The following is a 15679-nucleotide window of genomic DNA, read 5'->3' as shown; positions in this document are numbered from 1 at the left end:
TAACCTGTCCCAGGAATTGCCCCTCCCTACAGGGAGCTATAAAGAGTGTCCTGGGCTGTACCATCCGGCCCTTCTCCCTTTCACCATACCTGTTTCCCATCTTTAGGCCCTCCCACCAAGTATTGGGGGGCAGGGGGCGGGTAGTCCTGTAACAGGAAGGAGAAAGATAAGGGGGAAAAGGCAGAAAAACAAAGGAGGCCTAAGACATATAAAAAGCACAGAACACCTCACTTCTTGGGATACCAGGATACCAGCCATGGCCCCCTTCACCTTCCTGGGAGAAGTCTCTGTTACCCTTTTTAAATAAACCCTGCTTTATATGCTTGCCTCAGCATGCTTAACTAATGTTCAATCTTCAGCATTTGAGAGAGCAGAACTTGTCACAGGTAACTGGTGGTATTAGCATTGTGGTTATGTTTTCAAAATGTCCTTGGCTGGGGTTGTGGCTCAGCTGCAAAGCATTTGCCTAGCATGTGTGTGGCATTGGGTTCAACTCTCAGCACCACATATAAAGGTCCACTGACAACTTAAAAAAAAATTTAAAAAGTCCTTGCTGGGTGCTGCGGTGCACACCTATAATCCCAGCGACTCAGGAGGCTGAGGCAGAAGGATTCAGAGTTCAAAGCCAGCCTCAGCAAAAATGAAGCGCAAAGAAACTCAGTGAGACCCTGTCTCTAAATAAAATACAAAAAAGGGCTGGGGCTCAGTGGTTGAGTGCCCCTGAATTCGATCCCCAATACCCACCCCAAAAGTCCTTATATTTTAAATAAACATACTTAAGTTTATTTACAAGTTATACAGTTTGACATCTGGAATTTCTTCAAAGTACTCTAAAGAAATGCTCCAAAGATAAATACATGATAGTCAAGGATTAATAATCAAAGCTGAAAGATGGACACACAGGCATTTTTATGCTATTCTTACTACTTCTGTTTGAAAATTACATTAATATTAAAAAGAGAGGGGTTGGGGTTGTGGCTTAATGGTAGAGCACTTGCCTAGCATGTGTGAGGCACTGGGTTGGATTCTCGGCACCACATATAAATATATAAATAAAATAAAGGTCTATCAACGTCTAAAATTTTTTTTTAAATATTAAAAAGAATGTTCTTGATATTGCGCCCTATTATTAACATGGCAAGTGCACAGGGCAACTAAAGTGCTAAATGAAAAAGTGTATAATCATTTAAAGCTGTGTAAACATGATAGGGAAAAAAAGAAATTTTTCAAAATATGAATATATTAAGATGGCACAAGCAGTATTTTTTCTCCTCTCCCTAGTTTCCAATTTTTTTGTTCTTCTTCTTTGTTAAATCCAGGGCCTAATGCTTGGTAGGCATGTGATTTACCACTGAGGTAGATTCCCAGTCCTCTCCTACTTTTTTCCTTTTTCTTTTTTTTTTTTTTTTTTTTTGTGGTAGTGGGGATTGGACTCAGGAGTACTCAACCATTGAGCCACATCCCCAGCCCTTTTTTGTATTTTGTTTAGAGACAGGGTCTGAGTTGCTTGGTGGCGTCTGGCTCCTTCTTTTTTTTTTTTTTTTTTTTTAAAGATTCATTAAATTGCTGGGGATGTGGCTCAAGTGGTAGCGTACTCGCCTGGCATGCGTGCGGCCCGGATTCAATCCTCAGCACCACATACAAACAAAAGATGTTCTGTCCGCCGAAAACTAAAAAAAAATAAATAAATATTGAAAAATTCTCTCTCTCTTTAAAAAAAAAAAAAAGAATCATTAAATTGCTTACTAAACTGCTGAGGCTGTCTTAACTTGTGATCCTCCTACCTCAGCCTCCCAAATTGCTGGGATTACAGGCATGAACCATCATTCCTGGCTTCCAATCATTTTTTAAATTTTAGTGTGAGACAGGGTCTTGCTAATTTGCCAAGGCTGGCCTAAAACTTTTCATCCTCCTGCCTCAGCCTACCAAGGATCTGGGTGGGATGGCACACATGTGCCACCATGCCCAGCCCCAAATTTTAATAATAAAGCTACATTACTTTTTAGAGTAAACAAAGTTTACACTTAAAAATATTATATAAAATCTCAGATATGGCTAAAATCCAGTTGGCTGCTACGACCCTAGCTATTTCCTTGATATCCAAGTAGATTATTTTAATGAAGGCAGTCTGTGTATAAGGACAGAAAGTTTTTTGTTTGTTTTTGTACTGGCACTGAACCCAGAGACATTCACTGAGTTACATTCCCAGAACTTTTCATTTTTAATTTTGAGGCAGGGTCTCACTAAGTTGCTGAGGCTAGCTGCAAACTTGCAATTCTCCTGACTCAGCCTACCGAGTTGCTGGGATTTTAGGCATGTGTCACTCATCCAGCAAGACAATTTTTAATTGGAAACTTGTCAGTTGATATGGTAATATGCAATCTAAAACTGAGCAAATCACAAGAATTAAATAAAATCTTCTTTGATAATTGCCACTCCTGACCCACGGGGACAGCTGAATTTAAGGTCGCTCATGTGAATTTCCAGGAACACCAAATAAAACACAGACACTTTACCTTTAAACAAACTTCAGGACTGCTCCTCTGCTTTCAGCCTCAAGCCCCCCAAAGCGGAGATCGAGGGATAGTCATGACAGTGTGGCGAGAGAGCGCACAAGCACATTTGGAAATGGGCTTTTACTGAGAGGACCCTCATTCTTTTTTTTTTTTTTTTTTTTTTAAGAGAGAACTTTAATATTTATTTTTTAATTTTCGGCAGACATAGCATCTTTGTTTGTATGTGGTGCTGAGGATCGAACCCGGGCCACACGCATGCCAGGCGAGCGCGCTACCACTTGAGCCACATCCCCAGCCCCAACCCTCATTCTTATAAGAAGGGGCGGAGTTACAAAGAGCATGTGAATGTAATTCGACCCAAGGGCTGTAGGGCGACGCCTATGTCTGAACTTGTCCTCAAACTTCCAGGACCAGAGAGGTAGTGATGGTCAAAGCCTCTCTGCTCCAAGATGGAAGACCCGGATCATTCAGAGTGGCTCCCCACAGATAGTTTACTTTGAAGTACCATTCTGGATTCCAAAAGAAATCAAAATCAGCACTCTCAAAATTCTGATAAATTACAACTAATGCTCTTACTCTAGGACAAAATGCAAGACATAATTTTAAGGAAGAGGTAGAAGATCTAGGCAAGACAGTAAGTGAGGAGGTCAGGGCAAGGCCAGAACAAAGGAGCATGGAGAGGGTCTTCTGATGAGGTCAACTTCCTGCTTGACAAAAGTGCTTGTAGACACAAGCAGGGAATCCAATCAGACACTTTGGTACTTGTGCTTTTAAATAGGGGACCCAAGAGAAAAACTAAAAGAGATGCATGGACACAGGAGGCACCAATCAATAATAATGAAGAGCCCATGGACAGGAGAGTAGATAAGGAAAGGAGGAAATTTCATGGACTATAAAAAGAACAGGCCAAAACTCCTCCACCAGATTCCCAGGGTTAGGGCCCCTTCTTTTCAGAGAAGTCTATGGCTGTATCTCTGTCACTTTTGCAATAAACCTACTTCTTGTTTGCTATCTGAAACCTGTTCTTCAATTCTTTACTGAAAGGAGACAAGGAACCCAGACAACAAACCAAGCAACCCCAAATGGTAACAATTTAACAGCCAAAAGACATCTCACTATTTGCCATCTCAATGCAAGCTAAAGATTGTCTGATATAAAATACTTTTTACTAAAGTTGGTTTCCCAGTTGATGGATTATTGTGTAAATATGGAAGAAAAATGGTCAAGTTTCTTGCCCAGAAAAAGGCTGTTGAGATTCCCTTGCTATTTGGTATATGACTATAAAAGTGCAGACAGATGTGAGCTAAGCAAAAAATGATTTCCCCTAGCAGTATCACAATTCTTCCTGTTGTGCTTATCGTGAAAAATACGGAAAATTTTACCACAAAAGTATTCCAAGACTTCATAATTATCAGCAGTTAACATCACCTTGAATTTTCACTAACACTTGTTTTTGGAACTGCCAAATCTACCATCATCCACTGGTTGCTCTCTCAAGTAATATCTCAATTTAAAGAGCTATTCCAATTTTTGTCTTATGGAGCTCCTAACTACAGTACTTAATTTTTTTTTTTTTTTTTTTTTTTTTTTGGCACTGAGGATTGAACCCAGGGATGCTTAACCATTGAGCCATATCCCCAGCCCTTTTTTATATTTTATTTAGAGACAGGATCTCACTGAGTTGCCAAGTGTTGAGGCTGGCTTTGAACTCAAAATCCTCCTGCCACAGCCTCCAGAGTGGCTGGGATTACAGATGCATGCAACCATGCCCAGCCCTTTATGTTCATTATAAAAATTACTTCCTGGTTTTGATCTCTTTGTGAGTTTATAACTACTTTCTCCAAATAACTACTGTGTCCAGGGATCACTACTTGCAACATGCATGTTTAATAACAATACGGAGTCAGAATACCACCTATCAACTTTGCAGTTAACATGTTTGCTAAGGATGAGACAATGACCAATTTCAGAATGTCTCAAAGACAACTCAAAAAACACAAACAAGAAATTATGCATTCTTTTTTTGTAAAGTATATTTATTATTATTAGTAGTAGTTGTTCAAAACATTACAAAGCTCTTGACATATCATATTTCATACATTTGATTCAAGTGGATTATGAACTCCCATTTTCAGCCCGTATACAGATTGCAGAATCACATCGGTTACACATCTACTTTTTTACATACTGCCATACTAGTGTATGTTGTATTCTGCTGCCCTTCCTATCCTCTACTATCCCCCCTCCCCTCCCATCTTCTCTCTCTACCCCATCTATGTAATTCATTTCTCTCTTTTTTTTCCCTTTCCCCTCACTTCCTCTTATATGTAATTTTGTATAACAATGAGGGTCTCCTTCCCTTTCCATGCAATTTCCCTTCTCTCTCCCTTTCCCTCCCCCCTCTCATCCCTGTTTAATGTTGATCTTCTTCTCATGCTCTTCCTCCCTGTTTTGTTCTTAGTTGCCCTCCTTATATCAAAGAAGACATATGGCATTTGTTTTTGAGGGATTGGCTGGCTTCACTTAGCATAATCTGCTCTAATGCCATCCATTTCCCTGCAAATGTCATGATTTTATCATTTTTTAATGCTGATTAATACTCCATTGTGTATAAACGCCACATTTTTTTTATCCATTCATCTATTGAAGGGCATCTAGGTTGGTTCCACAGTCTAGCTATTGTGAATTGTGCTGCTATGAACATCAATGTAGCTGTATTCCTATAATAGGCTCTTTTAAGGTCTTTGGGAAATAGACTAAGAAGGGGGATAGCTGGGTCAAATGGTGGTTCCATTCCCAGCTTTCTGAGGTATCTAAATTATGCATTCTTCTCTAGCAATCAGAGAAATGCAAATCAAAACTACTCTAAGATATCATCTCACTCCAGTCAGAATGGCAGCTATTATGAAGATAAACAACAAGTGTTGACCAGGATGTGAGGAAAAAGGTACACTCATACATTGCTGGTGGGACTACAAATTGGTACAGCCAATTCGGAAAGCAGTATGGAGATTCCTTGGAAATCTGGGAATGGAACCACCATTTGACCCAGCTATTCCTCTTCTAGGACTATACCCAAAGGACTTAAAAACAGCATACTACAGGGACACAGCCACATCAATGTTTATAGCAGCACAATTCACAATAGCTAAACTGTGGAGCCAATCTAGATGTCCTTCAGTGGATGAATGGATAAAAAAAAATGTGGCATTTATACATAATGGAATATTACTCAGCATTAAAAAAGAACAAAATCATGGCATTTGCAGGTAAATGGATGGCGTTGGAGAAGATAATGCTAAGTAAAGTCAGCCAATCCCAAAAAATAAATGCCGAATATTTTCTCTGATATAAGGGGGGTGACTCATAGTGGGGTAGGGAGGGAGAGCATGGGAGGATTAGATTAATTCTAGATAGGGAAGAGGTATGGGAAAGAGGTGGAAGGGGATTAGCAAGGATGGTGGAATGTGATGGTCATCATTATACAAAGTACATGTACGAAGACTTGAACTGGGTATCGACATACCTTATATACAAACAGAAATATGAAAAATTGTGAGATATATATACATATGTGTATTAAGATTGAATGCAAAAAAAAGAGTACATGTATAATGGCATAAATTGACGTGAACATACTTTATATACAGAGATATGAAAAATCGTGCTCTATATGTGTAATAAGGATTGTAATGCATTCTACTGTTGTCGTGTATTTAAAAAAAATAATAAAATCAATAAAAAAATTATACATTCTTGGTTTATTAAAACTATTTTTAATTAGAGATTTTAAGATTTATAAAACACACCAAAAAGAATGATTGTGAGGCAAGATTAATATGAGGAGGCAACCAGAAGGAAAATGAGTGATATGATTTTTCTTTTCTTTTTTTTTTTTTTTTTCTTTTTTGAGGTACCAGTTACCAGGGCCTCATTATACTAGGGGTGTATTCTACCAGATACTAGGGCCTCATCATACTAGGGGTGTGAGCTACATCCCCAGACTTCTTAAATTTTACTTTGAGACAGGGCCTTACTAAGTTGTCCAGGCTGGCCTTGAACGTGGAATTCTCCTGCAGGTTTTTTAAAACTGAATTAATTATTCAGCCCTTTAAAGAAAATGTATTTCCACTATTTCAGCTTCCACTAGTAAATTTAAAGAGACAAACATATATTTGACTACCTAAAAACCCATCAGAAGACTAATTCTGCAGAGAAAGTCAGTTTATAGACAATTCTAATCTGGATCTAAAGTTCTAGGTACTCATTTGAAGGCTGCTTAAATGCAGCTGCTTTAAAACTACATATTGCAATTATATTCCTTAAAAATTACTTACATACAGAAATACGGTATCTAGATAGAAAAAAAACTGACAATTATTGTTAGGACAGCAAGATTATGGATGATACTTAAATTTTTTTCACTGGTACAAACACTATGAAAAGTAATTTGCTATACCTAATAAAGATATACACACCAAAACCCAACAATTCCACACCCTAGAGAAATTCTTGTCTCATATATGTACAATAGAAAAATAAAAATCTGAGCAAAAAGAAGGAAGCTGCAAAAGGTTAATGTGAAACTACTCAAAGTTTAAAAACATGTTAAATAATACTACATAAAGTTTATGGATATAAATACAAGTATAAAAGCATAAAAACAGAAAGAGGATAATAAATATAATTTAAGGAAATGGGAAGAGTGTCATAAGGAGCTTTAATTGTATTTTTTTTAATATGAACTCTGGTAAAATTAAAAATTGATAAAGCAAGGTATTATAGCTAAAAAGATATATATATTTTCTGTACTCTTAGTATAAACTTCAAATATTTATAATGAAATATTTGTCATAAATAAAAATTTTTAAAATATGTACATTTTTTTAAATACATGTACATTTTATATATGTTTTTTCCTGATTCTGAGAAGTAATTTACTCTGCCTCAAGTTACCTTTGCTGTAGATAATATGTGCCTAGATCTGTAGATAATATGTTCCTTATCAACATACATGAGGTACTGGGTAAAACCCCCAGTAACACAAAAATAAATAAATAAATTAAATACTAATGAAACTGATGGAACCCATTAAATTAAAAATTAAAACAAAGCTCACATATTACCACTATGAAATTTCCACAAGTTCTGAAACTAATTGATTCGTTAAGGACAAATTCAGAAAGTTTGTCAATTTTCAACCATACCTGGCCTTGCAAATCTGGTCTGATAGGATATGTACTTGGGTATGGGGCCCTAGGTCGTGCAGGAGAATTCCAGTAGTTAGAACTGTAGCCAGGATATGGTGGCTGCTCCTATGAAAACAAGAAAAATTCACTTTCAATAACATTTTTACATCATTCTGAAATAAATTGACAGAGGCAAGATATAGATATCAAAAAAGAAAACAGACAAAAAGCAATAGAATCCTACCATTATTAATCACTATTAAACTCATGAAGATACATTACATGATTAATTACATGCCCTGGAACAAAACAATTTTTGACTATCTAGTAAAATACTGTTCTTATGCATTATGCCAATTTCACCAAAACAAATGAAGGAAATGAATGTCAATGAAGGAATTCTGCATCAAAATAATTAGCGGAGAGGGGTTGTGGCTCAGTGGTAGAGCACTGGCCTAGCACATGCAAGGTCCTGGGTTCGATCCTCAGCACCACATAAAAATAAATAAATAAAATAAAGGTGTACAAAAATTTTAAAAAAAGATAATTAGCAAAACTAGAGATATTATAATATAAAATTTGTATTTACAAAACATTTATAATGTATTTATAATATTTGCTTTTATTCCTCCTTAGTCACTACCCCTTATCACTAGAGGTTGAACACCCCTAATTTAATAGTGTAAGAATGCTACTGAAAGTGAATTTTTCTTTTTTTCTTAGGAGCAGCCACCATATCCTTTCCACTATGGGTAGGCTTTCTGGTAACAACCTATAACCTCAACATCAGGAATTAATGTAGAAAAAAATTCTACAACTAGGGGCTGGGGATGTGGCTCAAGTGGTAGCGCGCTCGCCTGGCATGCGTGCGGCCCGGGTTCGATCCTCAGCACCACATACCAACAAAGATGTTGTGTCCGCCGAGAATTAAAAAAAAAATAAATATTAAAAATTCTCTCTCCTCCCTCTCTCTCTCTCTCCCCTCTCACTCTCTCTTTAAAAAAAAAAATTCTACAACTAATATAGAACATGGTGTAAATCTAGCCATGACAATAAATCTCCTCAGCCTTTCCAACTCAAAAAGTTAATTCAATTATTTGCAACAATTCAATAAGCTGGGTTTTCTTTTTTTTTTTTTTTAAGATGGATACAATACCTTTATTTATTTGTTTATTTATTTACTGTGGTGCTGGGGATTCGAGGCAGGCACTCTACCAACTGAGCTAAATCCCCAGCCCTCAATAAGCTTTGGTAAGAGACAAGATCAACTCAAAACTTTGCAGAGCATCTATTGTCTGGCTTAATATATGTATACATTTATTATCCTGTAAGTTATTTTCTTTGAACTTTATCATTTAAGTATACTTCTAAGGTTGGACAGAATCTCTGAATTTTTTCCTAAATTTTGAATGTGGTTTCACAAAGAAATTCACTGGCAGTTGTAACCACTAAGAGGTTATTGATATCTTAGTTTAATTGCACTACTTCTAAATTTCATAATACTTTCAAAGCATGTAAAGATTCTATATGACAATATACATACTAGGCAAGTAGTATTACCTTTATAAAAAAAGAGAAACTAGAGAATAGCAGGACTTCTTTTTTTTTTTTTTTTTAACATTACAGGCAAACTTCAAATCCTAACTTCATCTTCCAATCAAGCAAATTCCTCTAATTAATGCCCTCCCTCTTGTCCCCTTGATTTAGGAGTGAGCTTCTGACTAACTGCTTTCTCTACCAAGAATGTGAATCATCAGCAGGTACAGTGGTGCACGCCTGTAATCCCAGCAGCTTAGGAGGCTAAGGCCGGAAGATTTTGAGTTCAAAGCCAGCCTCAACAATGATGAGGTGCTAAGCAACTAAGTGAGACTCTGTCTCTAAATAAAATACAAAATAGGGCTTGGGATGTAGCTTAGTGGTTGAATGCCTTTGAGTTCAATCCTCAGTACCCTCCCTCATCTCTGCAAAAAAGAGAGCATGAATCGTGAATGATACTGGCCAAATTATATTGCTATATTGTGTGCATGTATGAATGTGTAATAACAAATCTCACAATCATGTACTATTATAATGCACCAATTAAAAAGGGGGAAAGAATATAAATCATGAGAAAAGAGATAAAAAGAGAAGGGCTAAAGTTGACTCACCCCAGAGGTAGTGAGTTAATATCTAAATTCTCAGACCTACCCTGGTTTCTGTCCTTTTCCACTGATTGTATAAGGTTCCCATATTTTTACTACCACTCCATCTCTCCTATCTTCTATATCACCTATGTCCTCACTTCCTTCCTGACTCAGCTTCCCAGTATCTTAACCCTAACCCTAACCCAAAACCTCTGTCACTCTGGGTGATATGGGCATAACCAAGGCTGTACTTCTCGAGGAACAATATCATATACTCCAAACTAAAGGGGGTTGGGGGTTATATCATATATTCCAAACTAAAGGGGGTTGGGGGTTATGGAGTATATCAAAATAATCCAGCCAGTCAAGAAACAAACAAACAAAAGCAAATAACAATAAGCTATTGTTGAGGGTGGTTGGACCAATACACTGAGTTGCCAAAATATGATATCTAAAATTTATGGCACATGCAAAGAAATTGGAAAGTATGACCCATAAAAAGAGCAAGTAACAAAAACTGTTCATGAATATGACCAGATGTCAGATTAAAAAAAAACAAAATAAACAAACAAAAAAACTTCAAAGTAGCCATTATATGTATCTGTTTGAAGAACTAAAGAAAACTGATTAAAATAGTAAAGAAAGGTGTGATTACAATGTTGCAAAAAATAGAGAATAGCAACTCCAAATAACAACTTTTAAAAAAAGAATCCATAAGAAATTCTGGGATTGAAAAGTACAATAACTAAAGTAATCCTTTCACTAGAGGGGCTCAACAGGAGATTTGAAATGGCAGAACAAAGAATTAGCAAACTTGAAGGATAGATTGGTATAGATAATGCAATCTGAAGAACAGAAGAAAAAGAAGACTGAACAAAAAGAGTGTCAGAGATATTTTTGACACCACTCAATACACCACCATACCAGAAATGATAAGAAGGTTAAATCAGGCATAGTGGCACATGCTTATAATCCCAGCCACTCAGGAGGATGAAGAATGGGGATCACAAGTTTGAGGCCAGACTGGACAATTTAATGAGAACTTGCCTCAAAATAAAATAAAAAGGGTTGGGGATGTAGCTCTGTGGTAGAATGCCCCCAGATTCAATCTCCAATATAACCCAATATCCCCCAACAAAGAAACGCTAATATATTAAAACATATAGACTTGCTCTCCTTTCTTCTCTCAGATTCTTTAAAAAACATAAAATTATATAAATTAGTAAGTATAATAAGTAACAATGGGTAAGTAACATTTATAGATAGAGTATGGATAACAATTATATCATAAAGGAGAAAAGGATATAAAATTATATAGAAGTAACATTTATTTCTACATATCACTGGAATTAAGTTAGTCTAAATAGGAAGTTGATTCTGGTAACATGCATAGTTAGCCCACAAATAACTACTAAGGAAAGAGAAATACATACAAGTATCCATTAAAGAAATTTAAAAGCTACATTAGAAAATATTCTTGAAAGCTAGTGGTGTGGGTATAGCTCAGTGATAAAGCACTTGTAGCATGGATGAGGTCCTTGGAATTGGCTTCAGTAGAGAAAGGAAAAAAGGCAATTGGTACAACTGGCACCCAATTTAGGTTTCAGCTCCACCAGCCTATTTTCCAAGTTTCCAAGTTCTAATAAGCCTAACAGTTTCCCTTTATTCCCCAGCCCTAGAAGTTGTACTTGCTTCCTACAGTTACTATCTTCTATTACTTCTGTTTTCTCTTTTTCCCTTTTCAGAACTCCAATACCTATTTAACTAATTCCCTAAATCAAAATATCTGTTTCAAAAGAACTAGTGAGGTTTCTGTTTTCCTGCATAGATCCTGACTTACACAGTTAGCTTCTAAATATGAATTTCTATTGAAAAATAATTTTAAAAAAATAATTTAAAAAAAATCAGGGCTGGGGGTGCTGGGATTGTGGCTCAGCGGTAGAGCGCTTGCCTAGCACGTGCGAGGCCCTGGGTTCAATCCTCAGCACCACATAAAATAAATAAATAAAATAAAGACATTGTGTCCAACTACAACTAAAAAATAAATATTTTTTTTAAAAAATCAGGGCTGGGGTTGTAGCTCAATGGTAGAGCACTTGCCTAGTACTTGTGAGGCACTGATTCAATCCCTCAGCACCAGATAAAAAAATAAATAAAAATAAAGGTATTGTATCCATCTACAACTAAAAAAATTCTTTTTAAATCAAGTTCTCTTAAATTAATAACTGATTATATGTCTTAGAATGGGATACCTGCAAAATTGTTGTACCAGAGATCAACAGCTCAGTAATAGAACATGTGTAAGGCCCCAGATTCAATCCTCTCCACCAAATAAAAAAACAAAGAACTATAATTCAGAACTATTCCTAAAAATGGGTGTGATATACTATATGTAAATTATGCTATTTTTTTAAATTAAAAAAATAAGAATATTCTCAACTAAATAATAAAAATCATTAATTTTAGCCAGGCGTGGTAGTAAACACCTATAATCCCAGCAACTCAGAAGGCTGAGGAAAGGAGATTATAAATCTGAGGCCAGCCTCAGCAACTTAGCAAGACCCTAAGCAACTCAGCAAGACCCTGTCTCAAAATAAAAAAAAAAAAAAAAAAAAACAAGGTCTGGGGTGTATCTCAATGGTAAAGCACCCTTAAGTTCAATCCCCCTTAATATATTTTTTCAAAAATATATTGTCAATTTCAAAAGATCATCTTTGTCCCCCCACACACACCTTGTCTCTCTTTTTTTCCCTTCCTTTTGGACAAAAGGGGACAAATATAAAGATATATCCAGTAACATTGAAAGTCTGTGCTTATGCCTGACACAACCTAACACAAATGGCTTCAAAAGATATTGACTAAAGCTAAACTTTATTCTATAAACTAAACTAATAAATAAATAAAACCCTAAGATGCCAATTCTAAACTTTTCGTCAGTGAAAAATGGTCACTTCACTAGATACCAGGATTTAGGGATGAATTTTTAGGATTAGGTGGTTTGAATTTTTTTGTAAGTGGAAGAAAATGAGCTAGTAGATTCAGGAAAAAAGATCAGAACTAAAAAATGGAATATGGTTTGGGCAAAATGGCATAAGGAAGTGAAGAACTAACTCTAAACTTTTCATTTATTGACTGAAATATAAACTAAAACAAAGGTTTAAATAAAAAAGGTAATAAAAGGTTTTCACAAGTGATTATAATATGAATTAAAGCTTTTCTGGCAAAGGAAATTTAATTACAATTTTCTGTGGCAAAATACCATTTATTTACTTTTTTCTGTCTAAGATATACTACTTAAATCTCAGATGAAGGCTAGAGTCAAGTAAATTCCTTCTCATTTTTGTCTTAGAACTAACTAGTTACATAAGAAGTAAAGAGCTGAGATATGACTCAGTGGTAGAGTGCATGCTTAGCATGATCAAGGTCCTGGGTTCAAGACGCAACACACACACACACACACACACACACACACACACACACACACACACACCACAAAGCTGGATATATGATTAAATTTAGTGACTTACCAATATTGCTGCAAAAAACAACTTTGGCCCAAGCAAATCTAATAATGGAGGAATCTGGGTAGTGCCGGTACTATACAAGTTATACTTATAAATTTGCTTATATTTTTAAACAAGATCTTCACAAAAGTTATCTTAAAAATATATAAATAATTTGTACAGCTAAATATCCAAAATCACTTTATCCTCATCACAATTTTCGAAATTTCCAATCTCATTTGAGTTTTCTCCAAGTTTTTCTACAATTTCCACCCTTTCCCTAGCATTGATTATAACATTTATCAGCATATGCTATAATATAAATTTCCCAGCATATCCTATCCTATTTTCCTTACTCTGAAATGACCTGTACTTCTCCTCTCCTCCAACTCTGAATTCTTTCTATCCCCTCTAGTTCACAAGAGGTTTCAATTCTTTTCCTCACTTTATTTATTTACTTATTCATTTTTTAATTTATTTTATTTTTTTCCTTCACTTTTTTTTATTTGTTCTAATTACTTATACACACCAGTAGAATGCATTTTGACATTGGCAATTTCAAAGCCAGCCTCAGCAAAAACTAAGCACTAAGCAACTCAATGAGAACCTGTCTCTAAATAAAATACAAAACAAGACTGGGGACATGGCTCAGTGGTCGAGTACCCCTGAATTCACTCCCCAGGACCCAAAACAAAGAAAAAAAAATTTCTAGAAGTACTTCTTATCAAAACCTCTCATTCAGCCAACCTGGTGGCATACCTCTTTCATCCCAGCTGCTTGGGAGGACAAGGAAGGAGGATCACAAGTTCAAGGCCAAACCCAGCAATTCAGCAAGGCCCTGGGTAACTTAGTAAGATCCTGTCTCAAAAAAAAAAAAAAAAAAAAAAAAAAAAAAACCTGGGCTCAGTGGCACAGGCCTCTATGTAGTCCCAGCAGTTCAGGAGGCTGAGACAGGAGGATCTTGAGTTCAAAGCCAGCCTCAGCAAAAAAAAAAAAAAAAAAAAAAAAGTGAGACACTAAAACAATTCAGTGAGACCCTATCTCTAAATAAAATACAAAATAGGGCTTGGATTGTGGTTCAGTGATCGAGTGCCCCTGAGTTCAATCTCGGGTACAAAAAAAATAATAATTAATTAAATTAAAATAAAAAAGGGTTGGGGATATGGCTCAGTGATTAAGTGCCCTGGGTTCAATCTCCAGTACCAAAAATAAGTAAATATACATAATATACATATATAACATATATGTATATACTACACATATTGTATACGTATACGATATATATATAGATATAGATATATATAAAATACCTGTATATATATTTACATTTGTATAATTATAGGGACTAGAGAAAAGGGAATTAAAATATTATGGGAGGGGGCTGGATTGTAGCTCAATGGTAGACACTTGCCTAGCATGTGTGAGGCACTGGGTTAGCTTCTCAGCACCACATATAGATTAAACAAAGGTCCTTCAACAACTAAAAAAAATACTAAAAAATATATATTATGGGAGAAAATAATTGAAGAATAATAGACTCCAAGAAGTCATGTACAAACCAGGCAAGGACAGTGGTATGAGAACTGAAAAGAAGTTGTTGGATTGGCAATTTGAAGATATTGTTGATTTTAGTGGTGATAGTTTAAAGAAGTATTATTATATATAAACCTTATCATCAACAAATCTTGTTGAAATGCAGTTTCAAAGCCTGGCTGTGGCACATGCCTGAAATCCCAGTGACTCTGGAGGCTGAAGCAGGAGGATTATAAATTCAAAGCCATCCTCAGCAACCCACTGAGGCCCTGAGCAACTTAGTACAATTCTGTCTCAAAATAAAAATACAATAAAAAGGGCTGGGGATGTGACTCAGTGATAAAGCACTCCTAGGTTCAATCCCTACTACCAAAATAAATAAATAAATAAAATGCAGAGTCAATAGATCTGGGGTAGGGCCTGAGACAAAATATTTCCAACCATTTCCAATTGTTATGCAGATGCTGTTAGTTCAAGGATCAAACTACAGTGCTATAAATACTGGATATTTACTGTATACTTTACGGATAGGTAACAAGAAAAGTTTAACTCTTTGAAGTAAATTTTCCTAAAATTACTTTTTTTTTTAAGAGAGAGAGAAAGAATTTTTTAATATTTATTTTTAGTTTTTAGTTTTCAGCGGACACGAACGACATCTTTGTATGTGGTGCTGAGGATGGAACCCGCCGCCTGCATGCCAGGTGAGCGTGCTACCGCTTGAGCCACATCCCCAGCCCCCTAAAATTACTTTTGGGGGGGAAAAATAATGGAGGGCTAGGGATGTAGCTCAGTGGTAAAGCACTTGCCTAATGTAT

General features: G+C 36.0%; 1 protein-coding gene across 1 annotated transcript in view; it reads right to left on the bottom strand.

Annotated features, from left to right (window-relative positions):
- Bag4 (BAG cochaperone 4) overlaps nt 1-15679 on the bottom strand; it is a 32316-nt gene that overhangs the window by 12908 nt on the left and 3729 nt on the right. The window contains exon 2 of the mRNA XM_026404691.2: nt 7724-7831. Within this exon, the coding sequence (XP_026260476.2) occupies nt 7724-7831 (108 nt within the window). The remainder of the gene's footprint in view (nt 1-7723; nt 7832-15679) is intronic.

The sequence above is a fragment of the Urocitellus parryii genome, chromosome 14 (assembly GCF_045843805.1).
Source record: "Urocitellus parryii isolate mUroPar1 chromosome 14, mUroPar1.hap1, whole genome shotgun sequence".
NCBI lineage: Eukaryota > Metazoa > Chordata > Mammalia > Rodentia > Sciuridae > Urocitellus > Urocitellus parryii.
The sequence above is the reverse complement of the archived record's forward strand: the minus strand, read 5'-3'. Positions and strand labels throughout refer to the sequence as shown.